This window comes from Microcaecilia unicolor, chromosome 6, assembly GCF_901765095.1.
Source record: "Microcaecilia unicolor chromosome 6, aMicUni1.1, whole genome shotgun sequence".
In the NCBI taxonomy this organism is placed as follows: Eukaryota; Metazoa; Chordata; class Amphibia; order Gymnophiona; family Siphonopidae; genus Microcaecilia; species Microcaecilia unicolor.
The window spans coordinates 156,978,285-156,999,473 of NC_044036.1; the positions used below are offsets into that span (position 1 = coordinate 156,978,285).

Sequence of the window (21,189 nt, forward strand, 5' to 3'; positions counted from 1 at the left end):
TGTGTGTTACGTTGACCTTCCTCTTTAAACAAGGAACCTTACTAAGAATAGCACTTACCTAAACTGTTGTTTTCTCTAAGTGTTTTCTCTTGAAGGTTTTCTAACCGTACTGCAAGCAGAATTCCAAGAAAAAAATGTGTAGCAAATTAAAAAAATAAAAATGGAATCTAAGAATTATGCTGGTGAGGACATAGGCCTACCTTGTAAAGCAGTCAGCCGCTCATTGGTGAAATCATTATCTGCCTGCAAAGCCTCAATTTTAGCCTGAAGTTCTTGTTCCTTCTCCTCCATTTCATCTATTTTGTGCTGCAGTTCTTTTTTCTCAGCTTGTCCCTTTTGCTGAATTTCTTCTTGTTTTCCTTCAGCTGACTGCTCAAAAAGTTACAGAATGCTTATTACTCTTAACAAAATATTTCAGATACAAATGTCATTATCTCACCTTTGAAAATCTGTAATAACAGAAGACTATTAATAAAGTTTTCTTTAGAGTCTTGATAGACCACCTTTATGTGTATAACCAAAGTGATTTACATATTGTATATAGGTACTTTCCCTGTCCTTAGTGGGCCCACTATTTAAGCTTTGTACTTTGGGTAATGGAGGGTTAAGTGACTTGCCCTGGGCCACAAGGAGTTAAACAGCAGGAATCAAACTGGGTTTTTCTGGTTCTCAGTCCACTGCACTAACCATTAATTACATCCCAAGTTTCTACTAAAATGTTATGGTAGCCTTAATATGCTGTTTTTTGGTTACACTGAATTGCTACTTAGGCTCACACACCTGAATTATTAAAAGGTGTGAAGAAGCTCCTGAAGAATCTAAAAACTTATTAAACAGGTAGAGAGGAAGTGGCCTAATGGCTAGAGCATGGGCTGACAATCAAGAAAGCCAGAGCGTCATATCAAGTTTCTATTTTATGCATTCTTGTATCCCACTATTATCTAAAAACAAGTTTCGGTTCAAAGTGGCTTCCAATTTGGTGAAATTACAATAGTGTTGTGCAATGTGGAGGAGGGCATCTATAGTTTGTGTAGTTTTTCATAGAGCTTTTGTTTGAGAGATAGATTTGAAGAGGAAAAGGTAGTGGTAGCTTTTATGTTCAAATATAGAGTTTTGGTGATATTTATTCATATAGTTTTTGAAGAGGTAGATTTGAAAGAAAGGCAACAATATCTTTGGTATTAGCTGTAGAATTGTTTTGAAGAGGTAGGTTTTCATTTCTTTTCTGAATTGGAGATTTGTGATTTTTCTTATGATTTTTGGTAGGTGGCTGCAATTTCTTTCATGGAGATCTCAGGTATTAGAAACTGTTACATTTACATAGAAATGTAAGGATGAGAAGATGTGAAGCTCCATTCTACACAGAATGTTGTCATCAGAACTGAGATGTCTAGGTCAGGATGTGTTCCATTCCCTTCACATTTTACAAAAGGCTCCGTCATACATGAAGCTTTTTGTAAAATACCTAGAAGGATGCGCAGTAGTCCATGCCATTTCTGGCATGTCTGATAGGAGCAAAGGTTTCAGAAACAGATGTTGAAGAACATCCCAGTATCACACCTTTGTACTGCTGCAGCCAAGAGCGTCACAGATTCCTGCCTGGAGCAACCCAGATAGTAAGCCCCAGCTTAAGACCCCTATATGGTAAAGAGGCTGCAGACAAAATCAAGCCCCCCCCCCCCCCCACCAATGACAGCACAAAAATCCCTTCCCCACCCCTCTGGCTCTTCATTGTGTCTAGCAGGGGGCAGGAGTGACCTCCTATCACTCTTATCTAATTGGGTGCCAAGATCTAAATGGCACTTAGCCCCCTAGTGGTCATCTTGCAGTATTACTGCTAATGGTCAAGCTGTCAATAAGGAGCGCAAGCCCTTACTTAGCAGCTTGAAAACCAGGTGGCAGCTCTAAGTCTACCACTAGGTTTTATAGGTGTCATTTAGATCCAGGAGTTGATGAGGAAAAAGCCTGGTAAAGCCAGGTAGTATATCAAATTTTAAGAAACAGTAAATAATAAAGAATTGTGCTGTCAGTGACGGCATGTGCCCCTTGCATTACACCCCTATTCTTAACTGGGAACTGGTATTTATTTGCCTCAGGGCATATACAAAAGATGCTATCTTTGTTTTTTTAATTTAGGCTGTCTTTCAACTGAAAACTGGGAAGTAGAAGTCCATGTCTGGGGCATGCTCAATACCATGTATCCACCATGTGCCTTTTAAATCTCTGCATCCCATGAATATACACATCTAACATCCAGCTTTCCAAAATCACTATTTGATCATGTAGACAATCTAGGTGTACAAATGTCACTATTTACACATATAAATGCTTCTAAAATGACCTCCATAGACTCTTTCTAACATGTATATAATTTTTTTGAACCAGATCTCCCGTAGGCTTTTTTTTTAATCCAAGTAAAGATTTATCTTCAAATTCCTGACCTTAAATGATAATTTTTCGTTTAGAAGCTTTTGATTTTTTTAAATTTGATGACTGTCTTGGATATTTCTTACTTATTTAAAGGCTCATTTTGTTTAAGTGATAGCACCTATTGGGGAGGGTTCATCTATCATCTATCCCTCCTCTCCACTCCCCTTGGCATCCCCACACAAACTCTCCCCTATCCAAGCACTTAGACCCCCTACCCTCCCCTTTTTAGCTCCAAGAGGAGGCAGCAGACATTAGCAATATGGTATCTCATACCACATCCTCACCGCTACTTTTAGCTGGACTGTTGTGCCTTTAACCAGCAATATCCTACCATCAGTAACGTTACAGATCTCAATAAGTTAAATTTAAACATAATACAGACAACACATGGGATGAGAACTCAGATTCAGTGTTAATGACACCAAGGGTAAGGCAAATATGGTCAATTAAGTTAAGAAAGACAGTTACGTTTCCTAAACTAGATCTAGAATTAAGGTTTATGTTTTCACACACATGAAACAGTATTTCTGGTCTTAATTATCTAACATCATTGCTTTAAAAATTCACATATACATGAATCACAAGCATTTTCAACAACATTTGCACACTATGTCACATCATTAGAAGTGTTTGGTTTAGAAGGAGTCCTTTCATACCTTCAGCTTGTCTGACAGATCTTTAATTTCATTTACTGCTCCATTATACTTGTTTGCCAATTCTCTTAATTCCTCTTGAGTTCGTTCATTCATTTCCTTCAGATGGGTACATTCATCTTCAGTATTACTTAAACTTCGCTACAAATTTAGGACAAAGAAACTCTGAAAAGTCTACAAAGAATTTTGATTCCTGATTTGATGTAAATAATCTTAGGAACATCTAAAGGCAAAAGTACTTCATTTATGTGTTAGAGCTTTCGCTGAATTGTTTTATAAAATGTGATAATTCTCCATTTGGGTTAGATATCTCAAAATCAATGGCAGATCATTAACAAAATTTGAAAACAAATACTATTGCGGGTGATCCCTTACACTAAGGAAGCTACAAGGACAGAAAGTACCAGTAGACTTCTAATGCCAGTGTGTATCTTCTGGAATGTACAACTGGCTGGCAGCCATTAATATACCAATACTGAGTATAACTTAGCCCTTGCATGCTCTTTCCTGACTCTTACATCTGCAGAGGTAGCCTTTGGTACTTGGAAAGGCTTCTGATCTTTTCTACTATCACAAGGACATAGAAAGGGGACAAGTCCTTTGGGTGAGGAGGCTCAATTACAAGTCAACTGTGGTTGGGGAATTGCATACAATATACGCAAATGCTGGTGAGGGTTGGCTAGGGCAAATGTATCAGCTGGGAATTAGACCTGGTAAATTAAAAAAAAAAAAAAAAAAAAGAGTAAACAAAAAGGAAAAGGAAGGGAAAACTGAGCTGCGACTGATTTAAGATATGGAACAGAATGGACCTGAATCTTCGAGGACAACTGTTTTATGAAAGCAAATTAACATACTTATTTGTTTTGTAACAAAGCATAGGGCAGATCCGTAAATTAAGAGATCAAATATACTTAAGACAGTACAAAAACAGAGTCATACGAGTTAAATCTAGTCTGGGAAGGATTCAGAAATATCTTTTACATATCCATGTTTTTCTTTCATGGAGAACATCTTCATCTAATAATAAAGTAGTATTATAAAATATATCCATGTACTCAAATTTATTTTATTTCTGCAAAAAACCTAACCAAACGTAACAATGAAATTATTTCCTGTTATAGAAGAATATATTCAAGTAAGTAAGATACCTCTACTTCAGAGAGTTTCCTGACCACTTCTATTTTTTCCTGTAGGACCCGCCTAAGGGACTCTTTGGCTGTTGTCTCATAGTTGTGTTTATCTTCTTGCAATGCTACCAGCTCCTTCCGAATACCATCTTCTGTCTGACTCTGAAAAAGAACAAAACAAAACATGGAATATGCTGCACAAACATTGTGATGAAAGAACATTTTCCATTCTGCACTGATACTAAAAGTTATTTTTGTTGGAAAACATAACATATCCTCTTTTGTTGACTGTTGGATCTCAGCCTAAGTTTCTGGCATGTGCAAATAGGATGAGAATAAAAATCTTGTATTAAACTTTCTATTGCTGCTATAATGCTCAAACACATGTATAGCATTTATCAAATTCTTAATCACATTTATACAAGGACTAACTAAAGGAATTATAAAACTGAAATCCCCTTCCCATCTCTACTCCCCTCTCTCTCCGTCTCCCCCTCCTCCCCCAAGTAGCCAGCATTTCCCCATTCCCTTCTTCTATTCCCTCAATCCCACCCCCCACATAGCTAGCCAACATGTCAGCATGGGCTTGTACTTTATAGGGTCATTATTTATTTGGATTTTGCTCACACCTTTTCAGAAGTAGCACAAGGTGAGTCACATTCAGGTACACTGGGTACTTCTCTGTCCCTGGAAGGCTCACAATGTAAGTTTGTGTCTGCGCCAATGGAGGGTTAAATGACTTGGCCAAGATCACAAACAGCAGCAGTGGGAATAGATATCAAGACCGGTACTCTAACCACTAGGTCACTCCACAAGATGAAGAACGACATGGAGGGCAGCAACGGCAGGAGGAAGGCTCTTGTCCCATCCTCCCCACCCCCCCAAAAAAATTCTGTTGTGCTTAGTAGCTGGGGTGGTCTTGTCAGCAGTTTCAGTCTGCTCCTGGCTCAATCAGAGCCAGCCTCTTGACTACTGCATCATAAGCCTTCATAATTTACATGTGTTTTTACCCATCTTACAGTCTCCCATCTAGTACAGCAATTGTAGTGACAATCCTTGAGCAGAGACCAAAATCTGCAGCTCCATCAAGACCCTGTACGTCCTGAGCCTGGCCACAGGAGCCAACTTTTCAAAATTATTGGGGGTGCTAAGCCCAATGGAAGTAACCCCCTCCCTGGACAAATACAAGGAATTTTCTCAATATTGGGGGTGCTCAAGTACCCACATATTTGGCTCCTGAGTCTGACCAATAGGTATTATTGCTTAGCCCAGTAGTATTCATTTCCAGATTCCAAGGGTCATCAGCAGGTCAGGTTTTCAGAATATCTCTAGTGAATATGCTTGAGAGAGATTTACATACAACAGAGGTTCAACAGGCACGTCAATCTCTTGCGTGCACATTCATTAGAAATGTCTTAAAAATCTGACCTGCTGGGTTGTCCTCAAGGACTGGGAATGAATACCAAGTGTTTGGCCTTTGCAGTCTCTCTATGATGCTAAGGAGAGGAAAAGTCAGCCCAGTAACAGAACTAAACACCCCAGATCACACCCTCCCTATCTCAGATAGTCTCAAAATACTAGGCGTTACAATGACCGCAATCTCACACTTGAGAGCCAAGTAAACTCCACTATAAAGAAAATGTTTCATTCAATGTGGAAGCTTAAACGTATAAAACCTTTCTTCCCGAGAGAAGTTTTCCATAACCTAAAGCAATCAATGGTAATGAGCCACGCAGATTACTGCAACTGAATATATGCGGGATGCAAAGAACAACTGATAAAGAAACTCCAGACAGCCCAAAACACAGCAGCCAGGTTGATATTCGGTAAATCACATTTCGAATCTGCCAAACCCCTCCGAGAAAAACTGCACTGGCTCCCTATCAAAGAACGTATCACCTTCAAAATCTGCACCTTGGTCCACAAGATTATCTATGGTGAAGTCCCAGGATACATGGTCGACCTGATTGACATTCCAGACAGAAACAGAACTAGAGCATCACGCACCTACCTAAATCTCCACTACCCAAACTGCAAAGGTCTCAGATACAAATTAACCTATGCATCAAATTTCTCCTATATAAGCACACAATTATGGAATATACTCCCAAAGACTGTGAAATCAATTTACGACCATCTAGACTTCAGGAGATCATTAAAGATCTACCTATTCAGAAAAGCATTTATTTATTACATTTGTACCCCGCGCTTTCCCACACAGAGCAGCAGGCTCAATGCGGCTTACATAGTAAAAAGTAAATAGAATTACAAAAAATCTTGAAGGAAATTAAATATTACAATTTGTAGTAAACAAATCTAACCTAGATGCCTCCAATCTGCAATACAGCAAACCACAAGCTGTACTGGACACTACATATTACTTCCTATCCTTGATCCCTAGGCACATGAATATACTAGTTTTACCCGACCCTAACATCAAATTGTATTTGTTTCCATACCGGTCTAGGCGATCGCCTTGACCGGTAAGATGTAAGCCATATTGAGCCTGCAAATAGGTGGGAAAATGTGGGATGCAAATGCAATAAATAAATAAAATAAATAAAAACTGGACCTTTCATATCTCCAGGCTGGTCTGATTTTTTTTTATTTTAAGTGCATTTCTGAACACAATTCTTGATACATTGTTCTTTTTCTCCTTATGAATTTAGGGGATGTCTATGTATTATTATCCCCCCAAGGATCCCCCCTCTCGCCATCCTTATTTAACCTAATGATGATATCTTTAGCCAAACGTCTAGCCAATCAAAACCTCAACCCCTACATATATGCAGACGATGTCACAATTTATATCCCGTTTAAACATGATCTAAACGAGATCAACCAAAGCCTCCAAATCGTGCACAACTGGGCGGATGCATTCCAACTAAAACTTAACGCAGAAAAAACACAATGTCTTGTACTCACCTCACAACACAAAAAACTTCTCCACCATAATCACACCATACTGCGCTCTCCCTGTCTCACAAAACTTGAAAATTCTTGGAGTTACCATTGATCGAAACCTCACTCTCGATACCCACGTGAAGAATATGATGAAAAAGATGTTCCACGCCATGTGGAAACTCAAACGAGTAAAACCCTTCTTCCCATCTTCCATACCCTGGTACAATCAATGGTAATAAGCCATCTGGACTACTGCAACGCACTGTACGCTGGATGCAAAGAACAGACCATCAAAAAGCTCCAAACAGCTCAGAATACTGCTGCCAGACTCGTATTTGGAAAAACTAAATATGAAAGTGTAAAACCCCTAAGAGAGAAACTTCACTGGCTCCCACTTAAGGAATGCATTGCTTTCAAGATCTGCATGATTGTACACAAAATCATTCACGCAGACGCCCCAATCTAAATGCTAAACCTCGTGGTCCTACCTCCCAGGAACACCACAAGATCATCCCACAAATTTCTCAATCTGCACTTCCCCAGCTGTAAAGGACTAAAATACAAGCTGATGCATGCCACTACCTTCTCATACACGAGCACGCAGTTATGGAATGCACTACCTACAGACCTGAAATCAATCGACGAAATAACCAACTTTCGCAAATCTCTGAAGACATACTTCTTCAATAAGGCCTACAAAGAGAACCAATAACCTCACTAATCCACTTCACCAACCCACCCAGCTATGAAAGTCCACCTTCTATACTTAACCTTATCACTTCCTTCTTTCTTCCCTTACTTAATCTCTGCACATCACTAATTGTATCTGATACCCTGGAATGACAATGTCATAACAAAACTATGTAAGCCACATTGAGCCTGCAAGTAGGTGGGAAAATGTGGGATACAAATGCAATAAATAAATAAATATTAAACTTTACCATACACCTGGAATACCAACAGATGTACTAGCCCCATATGTCAATTCCCTGTACTCCCCCACAAGGTTAGAGAGCCTCTGACACCAAATATCTTCTTCTCCACAAGAGGTAACAGCGGATGCTCACATTTCTCCCAGCTTCTGACAGAACAAGTGACCGTGGTGTGCTCCAATGGATTCCTTCCTTCAGATTTAAATTAGGATGCTGTGATGGTCCAACAAACCTCCATCCTCAATCCCCAAATCCTCCCCCAACAAAACAGGCCAAGGTGCTTCACAGCCCTACTGGACCTCCCCTTTCATGTCAAACAGATCAAGCAGCTTGGCATCCTACCTCCTAAAAGCACAGAAGACCAAAAAACCTCCACACAGGTCAAAGCATGCAGACAAATACAGCGAAAGTGACACAAATGATGATATAGAAAAAACAACCAACGGACTCAAAGAGTTCACATCTATTTGTTACATTTGTATCCCACATTTTCCTACCTATTTGCAGGCTCAATGTGGCTTACATAGTACCGGAGAGGCGATCGCCAACTCCGGTATGAACAAATACAAAGTGATGTTGTGGTAGGATAAGGTTCATGTGGAACAGACACATAAGGGAATCGTACAGCGGAAGAGTTATATTATGTCCATTACGTGCTTTGGTTTTGTTGTGTTGCAGAGTTCAGGCATTTAAGATGGATCGGTAGAGTATGCCTTTTTGAACAGGTTAGTTTTTAGTGAGTTCCGGAAGTTTATGTGGTCATATGTTGTAAGTTTTATTCAAAAATATATGGACTAAACACGAATCGTGTTCCTGCCTCAGGACCCTGTATAGTGCACGTTGAACTTCTCTGCATACTATAGCATCAATTTAGAAGTGCACACTCCAGTGTTTGCTATATTCTGCTCCTATTTAGCAGTGTGTGTTCTGATCAGTTCATCAGATACTAGGTCATCTCTTTCAGATGCTATAATACACAGAGAAGTTCAACTTGTGCACTATACAAGGATTCCTGAGGCAGGCCCTCGCGGCCGAAACACGATTTGTGTTGAGTCCATTGCATATATTTTTGAATAAAACTTCTGATGTGAACTCTGAGTCTGTTGGACATTTTTTCTACATCATCGTTTGTATCACCTTCGCTGTGTTTGCCTGCTTACCCTATCTCCTACTCCACTATCCCTGCCCTCAGATCTCCATGTATTGATTGCTCTTTTTCTTCCTAGCCTTTCAATTGAAACGCTTTAGAAGGCTGTGGCGAGGAGAGCACAGTTTACTTTTATGATGTTATCTATTGCTTCTAAATAGAAACAAGAAGCCTCTCATATTACTTCACTCTTTGTACATGTTGAGACTACCAAGCTCCTTATCTGCTCTGGTATGTCTGTGTGCTAGGCACGGCTGCTAAGCCCTTTGGTCCATATATGCCCTTTGCAGAGGCAGGGGAAGAAAAAAACAAGTTAAGCACTGCTGAGTTCCTCGTCTCTAAGGGAAGGGTGAGATGATATTCCCCATATGCCCCATGCCAACTGGTACTTTCACCATAGGGAAAAAAGAAAGGGAAGGGATTTTGCTCACACCTTTTTCAGTTGTAGCTCAAGAAGAGTTACATTCAGTTACATTCCTGTCCTCAGAGGGTTTAGTAACTAGGTCAGTCTTTGTAAAGCATTGTGTGCACACAACAGTGTTTGAGTTAGCATGCATGCTGGTTGAGTGTGTCTTCTGAATAGGTTACATTTTAGTCACTGAAATCTGCTCATTATGAAATCACCAAGACATCAGCATTTTTCTATTTGGCACCAAGTCTGTGGAATAATCTTCCCAAGGATATTAGAGTAAAACTTTCCCTGCCAAGAGTCAAATCATTATTAAAAGCTTACTATTTCTAGCTGGCATTTAACCTGTCCACAACTTAGATGGGGTCATCCACAGCCTACACAATCTCTTGGAGATGCAGCCCTCAGTATCTATTTTGACATTTATGCTTATATAAAATGTATGTATGTGCTCTTTCCTAATTTAATTGCTTTCCTATTCTATTTTATCCAGAATTTTTATTGTAAACCGCTTTGACCTTTTGTTAGCAAAGGTGGTATATCAAATCTTAGAACAAAGAGAACCTATAATGGTGCTTTAAAAGATGCGTTATTTGCTGCTTGGACACAAAGGACCCGACATGGTCCGTGTTTCGGCATCAAAGAACACCCGCCTCAGGGGTCACAATAGTGTTCAGAAAAAGACATTAAGCCACAAGGAAAACAGATCAGAGAACAATGCTGGCCAAACAGCACTCCTCGGGAGAGTCCAAGCAGCAAATAAAGAATCTTTTAAAGCATCATCTTCTGTGTTGGATTGTCCTTTGGCCAGCCTCTACTACTTTGTTCTTGTACTGTATATGTATACGTAGAGGTTCTTCCTGTTCACTGTGCCTGTTCAATTCTGGTCTCCATATCTCAAAAAAGAGCAACCAAAATGATAAAGGGGATGGAACTCCTATGAGGAAAAGCTAAAGAGGTAAGGGCTCTCTTCAGCTTGGAAAAGCGATGGCTGAGTGGGGGGATATGACTAAGGTCTATAAAATCCTGAGTGGTGCAGAACGGGTAAAAGTGAATCAATTTTTCACTCTTTCAAAAACGGCAAAGACCAGGAGACATTCGATTAAATTACATGGAAATACTCTTAAAACAAATAGAAGGAAATATTTTTTCACTCAAAGAATAGTTAAGCTCTGTAATTTGCTGCTAGAGGATATGGTAACAGTGGTTAGTGTATCTGGGTTTAAAAAAAGGTTTGGACAAGTTCCAGGAGGAAAAGTCCATAGAATGAACATGGGGGAAGCCACTGCTTGCCCTGGGATTGGTAGCATGGAATGAGGCAAGACAATTATTGAGTAAACACACTGTAAGGTAGCACACAGACCAGGGTTCGTTGCATTTTCTTTACGTATGGTCCACATCTGTAACCACTGCATACTGCTTATTCGGACTGAGGTACCTACTTTTGAACATGCTTGCAACTGATTTCCCATGACTTCTAATCTTGATAGCAGTCTATCTTCAGCTATTAAAGCCTGTTGGTATAAAAACAAACCACTTAGAAAAAGCAGAAGAAAATTTCACAATACAATAGTTAAAAAATGAATTAGAGATGAATTCCATAATGTGTAAAATGAGAAGCAGCATCAGTTCACTACTTAAAGCAGGGCAACAATTAACTACACAACTGGCTTCCAATTACAGCTTTGCTGTTAACATTAGTGGTTAGCTTTAATGCAAGAGTAAATGCACAGCTGTATGAGATCTATCTGATGGAACTGTCCTCTCAAGACTCATTTAAGAGGAAAGATATGGAAATAGTCTGTTTTACCAAACGCTGGTCTTTTACTTGAAAGTACTTTTAATGTTATTCTTCATAAAAGACTAGTTATCTGCCACTCACCATCCTGCGTGCATAACTGCAAAAAAAGGCAAAGGTCTGCAGTACCTGCCAACTAGTATTCGAAGCCTCTTGTGTACAGGCTAATAGCCGCTGAAGGGTGGCCAACTTTTGTTCCAGCATCTGTTCCCGATGTAAGGCCTCCTACAAAATTATTATTGAAAGCAAAAAAAAAAAAATCTATAAAAATGGAAGTGGATTTTTAAGATGTCAATGAGAATAGCATTAAGATAGTATCTACAAATATCTAGTCTAAAAACTCAAGGCCTTATTACTACTTCATAGCACATAAATTCAAGCTGTATCTTTATGATATTGATACACAAAATGTTTAGCCTATAATGGGTGGCAGAGCTGGTGGTTGGGAGGCGGGGCTAGTGCTGGGCAGACTTATACGGTCTGTGCTAGGGCTGGTGGTTGGGAGGCGGGACTAGTGCTGGGCAGACTTATACGGTCTGTGCCGGGGCTGGTGGTTGGGCGGCAGGGATAGTGCTGGGCAGACTTATACGGTCTGTGCCAGAGCCGGTGGTGGGAGGCAGGGATAGTGCTGGGCAGACTTATACGATCTGTGCCAAAGCTGGTGGTGGGAGGCGGGACTGGTAGTTGGGAGGTGGGGATAGTGCTGGGCAGACATATAGGTTCTGTGCCAGAGCAGGTGGTTGGGAGGCGGGGTTGGTGGTTAGGAGGCGGGGATAGGGCTGGCCAGACTTATACGGTCTGTGCACTGAAGAGGACAGTACAAATAAAAAAGTAGCACATATGAATTTATCTTCTTGGGCAGACTGGATGGACCGTGCAGGTCTTTTTCTGCCGTCATCTACTATGTTTACTATAAAGAGCCACTTGTGTAGCCAGAAAATGGAAAGAACCACGCTCAAAAGGATATCATCTTCACAAATATTAAATTTTAAAAAGTACCAACTTAACCATTCTGAGGGTCCACAGCAGTGGCTTTTTCATGAATGTAATCCCATTTTGCTGCTCAGAAAATTCATGTGAGCTGAGCCCCCACCTTAGCTCTGGTCTTCTTTCCCACCATGCATCTACTCCAAACTAGTCCCCATCCCTTATTGAACCACACAGGCCAAGCTGTAGCATCTCACAGCCTGCGGGAGCTGTTGACATCACTGCCCTGTATGTGGATACAACCCCAAATGAGGACTGTGTGACACCATTAGGGGTCATGCCTCACAGTTTGGGAACAACCAGTCTAAGAAGCTACAAATTTAGTTATTACTGCTTTAAAGTAGGTGTTCAAACAATAAATGCTTTTTAAAACCGTTATAAGTGGGAACCAGGAGAAGAAAAGGATTTTCACTTCTATCTGTAATAAGTACAAGGACATCCTTGTGGGGAGGACATGAAGCACTCCTTGTTTTCTTTAGGGCGATTATCAGAACTCATAACTGATCTGTCATTATCCCCTCTGCTCATCTCCTTCAAACCAAAGGGCTGTGGCACAGCAGAACTGATGAACTAGCTTCGCAGAATACTGTTTCACAATAATGTCCTTGTGGAAAAGCTTGTAGTTTGTTCTGACAAAATTGTTATGGAACTGATATTTCCTTTCACATTTGTTTTTTTTTAATTTTCCATAAGTTCTTAAGAATGTTTGAGGGATAACCACGGACTTGGAGAGTAAAGTCATTGTCATTCAACGGTCACCTTCTTTTTAAGGTAGCAGAAATACAGGTGCACTAAGCTACTAGATAATTCAACACCAACTTGGAGAGGTCATCACTGATAATGGTATAAGACTATTCAGATCTCCATTCTAGTTAGATTACTGGGCTAAAGGCCATGTCAAAACATTGTGCATCACAGCTATTTCTAAACTTGTGCAGATGGAATATGCGACTGCCAAATTTTAAGAAACTAAAGTTTGAACCCTGGGGACAAGCTAAACCTGTCACTCAGTGCATATGTTAAAGTAAAAGTCAACTGATCATAAGTTTAAAAACAAATAGGGAAAACACAGTTACAAATCAGGCCCCGTTATCTGTATGAACACAGTTTACAAACACATGTCTCTTGACCAGGAATACAAAAATGCAACTAAAATCTCAGGAACAAACCAAAAGCAGATGCATTATGATATACAAGGTCCGTTTACATATTAAAAGGTATCTTTCTGGCCCTTCACAAGAACAGGCATGTAATTCTTACCTGCTATTGCATATATATGATAACCCTATATGTGAGCAGATACACAAAAACAGGGGGTATATACATACCTATTTTGCATACAAAGACATTCATTTCAACAAAGTGCTTTAATGTTATTAGCAGTTAACTCATGTAAGTGAAAAGAACAAACACCCCAGGACACGCACTCCCTATCTCAGACAGCCTAAAAATACAATCGACCGCAACATCACTCTTGAGAGCCAAGTAAAAACTGTAATAAAGAAAATGTTTTACACAATGTGGAAACTTAAACGAATAAAACCTTTCCGTGGGACACCTTCCATAAACTAATACAATCAATGATCCTAAGGCATGCAGATTACTGCAACGGAATCTGTGCGGGATGTAAAGAACAACTCACAAAAAAACTCCAGACCGCCCAAAACACAGCAGCCAGACTGATATATTGTAAAACACGATTCAAAAATGCTAAACCCCTTCGAGAAAAGCTGCACTGGCTCCCAATCAAAGTACAGATCATCTTCAAAATCTGCACTTTGGTCCACAAAATCATCTACAGCGTAGTCCCAGGATACATGACAGACCTCATAGATCTACCAACTAGAAACAAACGCAGATCAACCCAATCATACCTAAACTTACATTACCCAAACTGCAAAACGCTAAAATACAAAACAACTTATGCATCTAGTTTCTCCTACATAAGCGCACAACTATGGAATGGTCTCCCGTATGCAGTGAAGTGAAAACAATACATGACTACCTAAACTTCAGGAAATCATTAAAAACCCACCTCTTCAAAAAAGCCTATCTCACCGATCCAACATAAATCTCCACACCCAGCTACACAACATAATCAATGATCGTACTGGACAACATACTATCCTCTTCCCTTGACCCCTGACGTATGATTCACTTCTACCTCATTTGACCACAACACAATCTTATATTTGTTATCAATCGAAATGGCAAATGCCTTTACAGTACTTTGTAAGCCACATTGAGCCTGAAAATAGGTGGGAAAATGTGGGATATAAAACAAATAAATAAATAAATTCAAAGAAGAGAAAGGTGGGTCTGCTGTTTCATTTTACCTGTAGATACTGAGAAAGCTGGAACAGTTCCTGAGAGTACATAGTGGGAGTATTAGCAGCAACCTGAGAAGAAACATACTTCAGTTAACCACCAATTTGCAAATTTTAGAAAAAGCACAAATTTGAAAAATTTTAGTTACAAAAATTTAAAATGCTTTAAAAAAGTAACATTAGCGCACTCAGTTTGGATGCATTTACCTTGATGTAACCTCCCCCCCCCCAACATCACACACAAAAACATAACTTAGGGGCCAATACTGATAACCATTTAGTGCGGCTCCTAACTGGTTATTTCCCGCTCAGAAGTTATTCCTGGATGTTCAGCAGCACATAAACTGCATAATGTCGCATAAAATCCAAGAAGAACACTGCAGCATTATCCACAGTGCCAGGGTGGCCCTATGGGTAGGGTTTATCCGGTTAGCCGGTAAGCTATTCCAGAAAAGAGGTGTCTACAAAAAGTTAACTTCACACTGATAGTGATCTACTGTTCATATACAAGTATATGACTTGAAGTTACAGACCACTGACAGAGGCTATACATGCCAAAACACCACTAGGTTTTTTTGTTTGGGTTTTTTTTTTTTTTTGCCTTGGTGCTTCTTGTGGAGACCCTTTTCTTGCTGGGGTTTGTTTTTTTTTTAAATCTGGTTAGCCATCATATTCAGACTAGTACCCAGATAAAAAGGATAAAGTAAAGACTGTCCTAATTTTATCTGCTTTGTTGTCTGGGCACTGGTCTGAATATCAGCTGGCACCCAAATAATTTCTAGTGGCCATGAAAGCTCCAATGCTGCCACCCAGATTAAGCTAGATTCTGCTTTTTTTTTTTTTTTTAAATATATACATACTACTACTACTACTATTTAGCATTTCTATAGCGCTACAAGGCATATGCAGCGCTGCACAAACATAGAAGAAAGACAGTCCCTGCTCAAAGAGCTTACAATCTAATAGACAAAAAATAAATAAAGTAAGCAAATCAAATCAATTAATGTGAACGGGAAGGAAGAGAGGAGGGTAGGTGGAGGCGAGTGGTTACAAGTGGTTACGAGTCAAAAGCAATGTCAAAGAGCTTACAATCTAATAGACAAAAAATAAATAAAGTTAGCAAATCAAATCAATTAATGTGAACGGGAAGGAAGAGAGGAGGGTAGGTGGAGGCGAGTGGCTACAAGTGGTTACGAGTCAAAAGCAATGTTAAAGAGGTGGGCTTTCAGTCTAGATTTAAAGGTGGCCAAGGATGGGGCAAGACGTAGGGGCTCAGGAAGTTTATTCCAGGCGTAGGGTGCAGCGAGACAGAAGGCGCGAAGTCTGGAATTGGCAGTAGTGGAGAAGGGAACAGATAAGAAGGATTTATCCATGGAGCGGAGTGCACGGGAAGGGGTGTAGGGAAGGACGAGTGTGGAGAGATACTGGGGAGCAGCAGAGTGAATACATTTATAGGTTAGTAGAAGAAGTTTGAACAGGATGCGAAAATGGATAGGGAGCCAGTGAAGGGTCTTGAGGAGAGGGGTAGTATGAGTAAAGCGACCCTGGCAAAAGATGAGACGGGCAGCAGAGTTTTGAACAGACTGGAGAGGGGAGAGGTGACTAAGTGGGAGGCCAGCAAGAAGCAGATTGCAGTAGTCTAAACGAGAGGTGACAAGGGTGTGGATGAGGGTTTTGGTAGAGTGCTCGGAAAGAAAGGGGCGGATTTTACGGATGTTGTAAAGAAAGAAACGACAGGTCTTGGCGGTCTGCTGGATATGAGCAGAGAAGGAGAGAGAAGAGTCAAAGAAGACCCCAAGGTTTCGAGCTGAGGAGACAGGGAGAATGAGAGAGCCATCAACAGAAATAGAAAACGGGGGGAGCAGGGAGGTGGGTAAAAAAGGCCCGTTTCTGACACAAATGAAATGGGAGCTAGCAAGGCTTTCCTCGGAGTGTGTATGTTTGAGAGTGTGTGAGTGACTGTGTGAGAGAGAGAGAGTGAATGTGCGAGTGTGTGTGTGTGACAGAGAGAGAGTGAGACTGGTTGCGAGTGTGTCTGTGAGAGAGTGTGTGGGTGAGAATGAGTGTGTGCGACTGCATATCTGAGACACAGTGAGTGTGAGAGAGAGAAAGTGTGTTTCACAAAGATACAGTGTGTGTGAGAGAGTATGTGTGCGATACAGACTCTCATTGAGCAGCCACCCATGTACAGCGACCCTCCTCTCTCCCTGCCCCCCCTCCAGCCACCCATGTACCGCGACCCTCCTCTCTCCCCTGCCCCCTCCTCCAGCCACCCATGTCCAGTGACTCTCCTCTCTCCCTGCCCCCCCTCCAGCCACCCAGGTTGTCCAGCAAATGCTTCGGGGCAGGCAGGAAAGATCCCCAGTCTTGCCTGCCCGCTGCTGACCCTCCCCTGTTGCCGGATCGCACAAAGGATTAATTCACCCATTCAAATTGTCATTCCTGAATAAAGAGTTTCAATTTTTAGAAAGCTGAGCCCTCACCATTATAGATGGACTGGACTGTCCTATACTGATCAGAGAGGGACGTCCACATTAGTGCCACTTGATGCATAGCTGTGGTACTGAGGAAAGGGAGAGCCCACTGCCATACTGAGTTTGTCTCATTTCACCTGAAATGTTACGGGTTTATTGGCAATACATGCCTATCTAGTAACAGGACAGAGAATGGTTATCTGTGTATCATTTTTCAGCACATCTTGTGTACAGTTTTGCATAGTTCAGACATGCTGCTCTACCTTGGACACAGAGTAATATGCAGGTGATATTTGTCTCTTGGGTTCTGTCAAACAGCAATGGGCTGTTTAAGTCATAGCTCCATCTAAATGATTAATTCATTTATTTTACTGCATTTGACAGATGAAACCCCAGAACAGGGCCAATCTATGAGAAAATTATCATTTTGGGGTTAAAGAAAAAATATTGTGACCCCAGTTTTTAAAAGATAGAAAAATGAAGCCAAAATTGGTCATCTGAAGCAACAATATTTGTCAGTCTTTCCCATATAGAAATGACTCAGTGTTCCAACAACAGCTGTCTTGCAAAATAATCAAATTCTTTACTAAAAACTCTCTCGATGAAAGATTATTTAATCTACATTAGCGTTAAAAAAAACAAGGAATACAGACTTCAGTGGTGTACCCATAACACAAATAAGTGATCCTGATCTTTGTTTCATCTTCCTTCTCTTTACCCAATTTTTATAAAAACAGTATCAGATGATTTGCATACCACACTCTTTCAAAGCAGCCTACTTACTGCACGGAACATTACTCTGTTTTGTAAAGAATAAGGCTCGAATTGCCCAATTCAAAATACACACCTACTGTACCAAGAGCTTCGGTTTACCACCTTCTTGCTCTTCAGATAAACTTGAATAGCTTACCTTGTCAACAGGGCTTGGTAAGGGAGCTTGGATGACACTAACAAAAAAATTAAAGAAAACAATTTTGAGTTGTGCAGTCACATCATTCTTAAGGCAGAGTAGCAAATAAAACCAAAACGTAAAAAGCAGCAACAGCTCAAATATCCAGTGAGCAGTTCACATAAATATTTAACTGAATTGGTATTAAGCTCAAACAGGGCAGAAAAATTCTGCAGTGGCCTTTTACCACATATCCAAGCTATATGGTTTTACAAAACATAATCTGGTTTACAAAGCATGATGGAAACTTGGCCTGAAGCCTATCTTTTAGGCTCTTGAGAAATGACTGTTGCTGTACAATTAAAACGATCAAAGATCTGAATATCACATGTTCAAAATTTTAAAAAGGAGATTTTCTGTTAAAAATGTAAAATGTCACCTCTAGATCCACTTCAGCCTAGACAAGGTCATGGAATTGATATACCGGTTTATATGCAGGTACTCTCTCTGTCCCTACTGGGCTCATAATCTTTTTTTTTTTGTACCTGGGGCAATAGAGGGTTAGGTGACTTGCCCAGGGGCACAAGGAGCAGCAGTGGGAATCGAACCCAGCTCCCCAGTCCACTGCACTATTAGGCTACTCCTCCACCACCCCACATGGCTGAGGGGAGTTAAATGCATCCATTCTGCAGCCCCCCCCCCCCCCCCCATCACCTCTCCACTCTCATCTCTCCCTACATTCCTCCCCGTGACCTCCGCTCACTGGACAAATCTCTCTTGGCATCCCCCTTCTCCTCCACAGCTAACTCCAGGCTTCGTTCCTTTTCTCTCGCGGCACCTTATGCCTGGAATAAACTTCCTGAGCCTGTACGTCTAGCTCCATCTCTACCTGTTTTCAAATCTATGCTGAAAACCCACCTTTTTCACTGCTGCTTTTGGCTCCTAGCCACTACTCATTTGCCTCTGCCCTTGTTCCTTCTCACCCAGTACTTCCTTCTCCCTTGTCTTGTCTGTCTTTTAGATTGTAAGCTCTATTGAGCAGGGACTGTCTCTCTGTGTCAGGTGTTCAGCGCTGCGTGCGTCTGGTAGCGCTATACAAATGCTAATAATAATAGGGCTGTATGCCTAAAACTTGGACATCTTCCCATCAGCAGCCTGCTTTCTCTGTCAAGCTTGCCGTTTTAATCATGTGAGTCCTCTCTTAGCTCATATGCACTAGCTGCCAATGTACCAATTTCAGTCTAAAATCTTGCAGGTTTTCAGAGCAATGCATGATCATACTCCAAGCTATATGTCATCTTTGATCATCCCATATCAACCTCCACATACTACGCACTCTCTTCAGGAACACTGTCTTGTGCTTCCTTCCCTGGCCTAAACACTAAGAACTAACTCCCTAAGAACCCTCCATGCCAAAGAATCTCTTTCCAGGTTTAAAGCTTTACAGAAAGCACTTTTTTTTTCAGGCTAGCTTTTGAGCAACCAGGCTAGAGCACTGACAGAGTCATGATCCTTTGTATTAAAAGTTGCCTTTTTTTGCCTTAATTTTATTTATTTTTATTTAATTTATTGCATTTGTATCCCACATTCCCCTACCTATTTGTCGTCTATCCTATGGAATATTGTCATTCCTTTCTTCCTTCTTTCTTTTTTAAATTTGTTTTGTAAACCGCTTTGGCCTGCAAGTCAGTGAAGGGCAATATGTTAAATAAAGATAACTTAACCTAATTGGTCTGCTCTTTTAAGCTTAGTCCCACTATCTTGTGGCTCCATACATTTTAACTCCGATCATGAACCTGGATTGCTCAAACTGTAGCAGTAAAGGGACGGACTTGTAAATTCATTCAATATATTCAATATGTGGAACAAAACTGGTTGAGTTAAGCTGACATTTTCCTGTTTTGTAAAAAAACAAAATAAAACAACTCCACCTATTCTATGACCACCACTTCTCTCTTCAGAGATATCTAATACTTGCTCACAGAGCTCAACTTCCATGCTAATCCAATTTTTATTTCAAATGCACTGTAATGAAACTAGAACTCTAGTAGGATTACCTTTCCCTTCAATCTAGTCTCTCTCAAAACCTCTCAGACCATTCTTGGTTTATCTTCTAATGACAAGAAATTTAATAACTTACTTATTTAAATTGATGAACTTTCCTTCAGGAATGGGACAGAGTATTAAGGTCAAGTTACCGTAATTATTCATAATTAACTAATCAATGCTTCCCAGTCACAAGACTGCAAAATGTTACAAGGCCCTCAGTCTTATTTTATTTTTCTTTAACAAAGGCCATTGGACACACTTTTTACCCCTTCTTGAAAAAGAAAAACCCCCCAAAAAACATTATTATACACATACACATGCTTATATAGCCCATGTCAGCTATAAGCTATCATTGGTTCAGAGGTTTGGAGGTGATCTCCAACTTTATATTCCTTCAGAAGCAGCCCGTATGGTCCAGTTGATTAAACTGTTCACAAGCTATCAAGGAGTAGATATCTCTATATATAAAAGGCACCACCAAAGCCTCCAGCCGGAAGTGTGAAGCGCCAGAGATATCCGGTTTCCCCATGAGTGAAGGAAAACAGCACAGCACGAAATCCCTCTCTCTGTAACAGTGAAGGACTCAGAGGGGGGAGGGGACAGAGACGCCTTCACTCTATCTGTAACACAAACACAGCACAACAGGAAACATAACACTGAAGCACTGGACTCGGAGGGGAAGGGGACAGACAGCACAGGGGAAGGGAGAGAGGGCAGAGGGCACGGGCACGGACACTCCCACATGCACACTCTGAAGAAAACCTTGCTAGCCCCCGTTTCATTTGCATCAGAAACGGGGCTTTTTTACTAGTGAATAAATAAGATGTTTTTGAATCCCCATAAGACAAGTTCTCTGGATCCACTGGAAGACCTATTTTGTGCTAGAAGATAATTCAACAGAAGTAAAAGATCGTAGTACACACACTGGGAATAGAATTTCATATCATTTTAGACATCAGGATTTTGTGCTAGTTTTGTTTGTTTTAACATAATTAGATTGGGGCTGTTGAGTAGGAATGTGATGCATTTACAATGAGTGCAAAATATTACTGCGAAGCCTTTA

General features: G+C 40.6%; 1 protein-coding gene across 16 annotated transcripts in view; it reads right to left on the minus strand.

Moving 5' to 3' along the window:
• SLMAP (sarcolemma associated protein) overlaps nucleotides 1-21,189 on the minus strand; it is a 255,812-nt gene that overhangs the window by 123,163 nt on the left and 111,460 nt on the right. For 9 of the 16 annotated variants that reach the window (XM_030208012.1, XM_030208020.1, XM_030208008.1 and 6 more), the window contains exons 4-11: nucleotides 18,099-18,135; nucleotides 14,724-14,786; nucleotides 11,530-11,625; nucleotides 11,045-11,116; nucleotides 4,232-4,372; nucleotides 3,087-3,224; nucleotides 201-369; nucleotides 59-109 (exon numbers count right to left, since the gene is read on the minus strand). In XM_030208012.1, the coding sequence (XP_030063872.1) occupies nucleotides 59-109; nucleotides 201-369; nucleotides 3,087-3,224; nucleotides 4,232-4,372; nucleotides 11,045-11,116; nucleotides 11,530-11,625; nucleotides 14,724-14,786; nucleotides 18,099-18,135 (767 nt within the window). The remainder of the gene's footprint in view (nucleotides 1-58; nucleotides 110-200; nucleotides 370-3,086; nucleotides 3,225-4,231; nucleotides 4,373-11,044; nucleotides 11,117-11,529; nucleotides 11,626-14,723; nucleotides 14,787-18,098; nucleotides 18,136-21,189) is intronic. The other 7 variants (XM_030208024.1, XM_030208023.1, XM_030208021.1 and 4 more) reach the window with 1 other exon arrangement.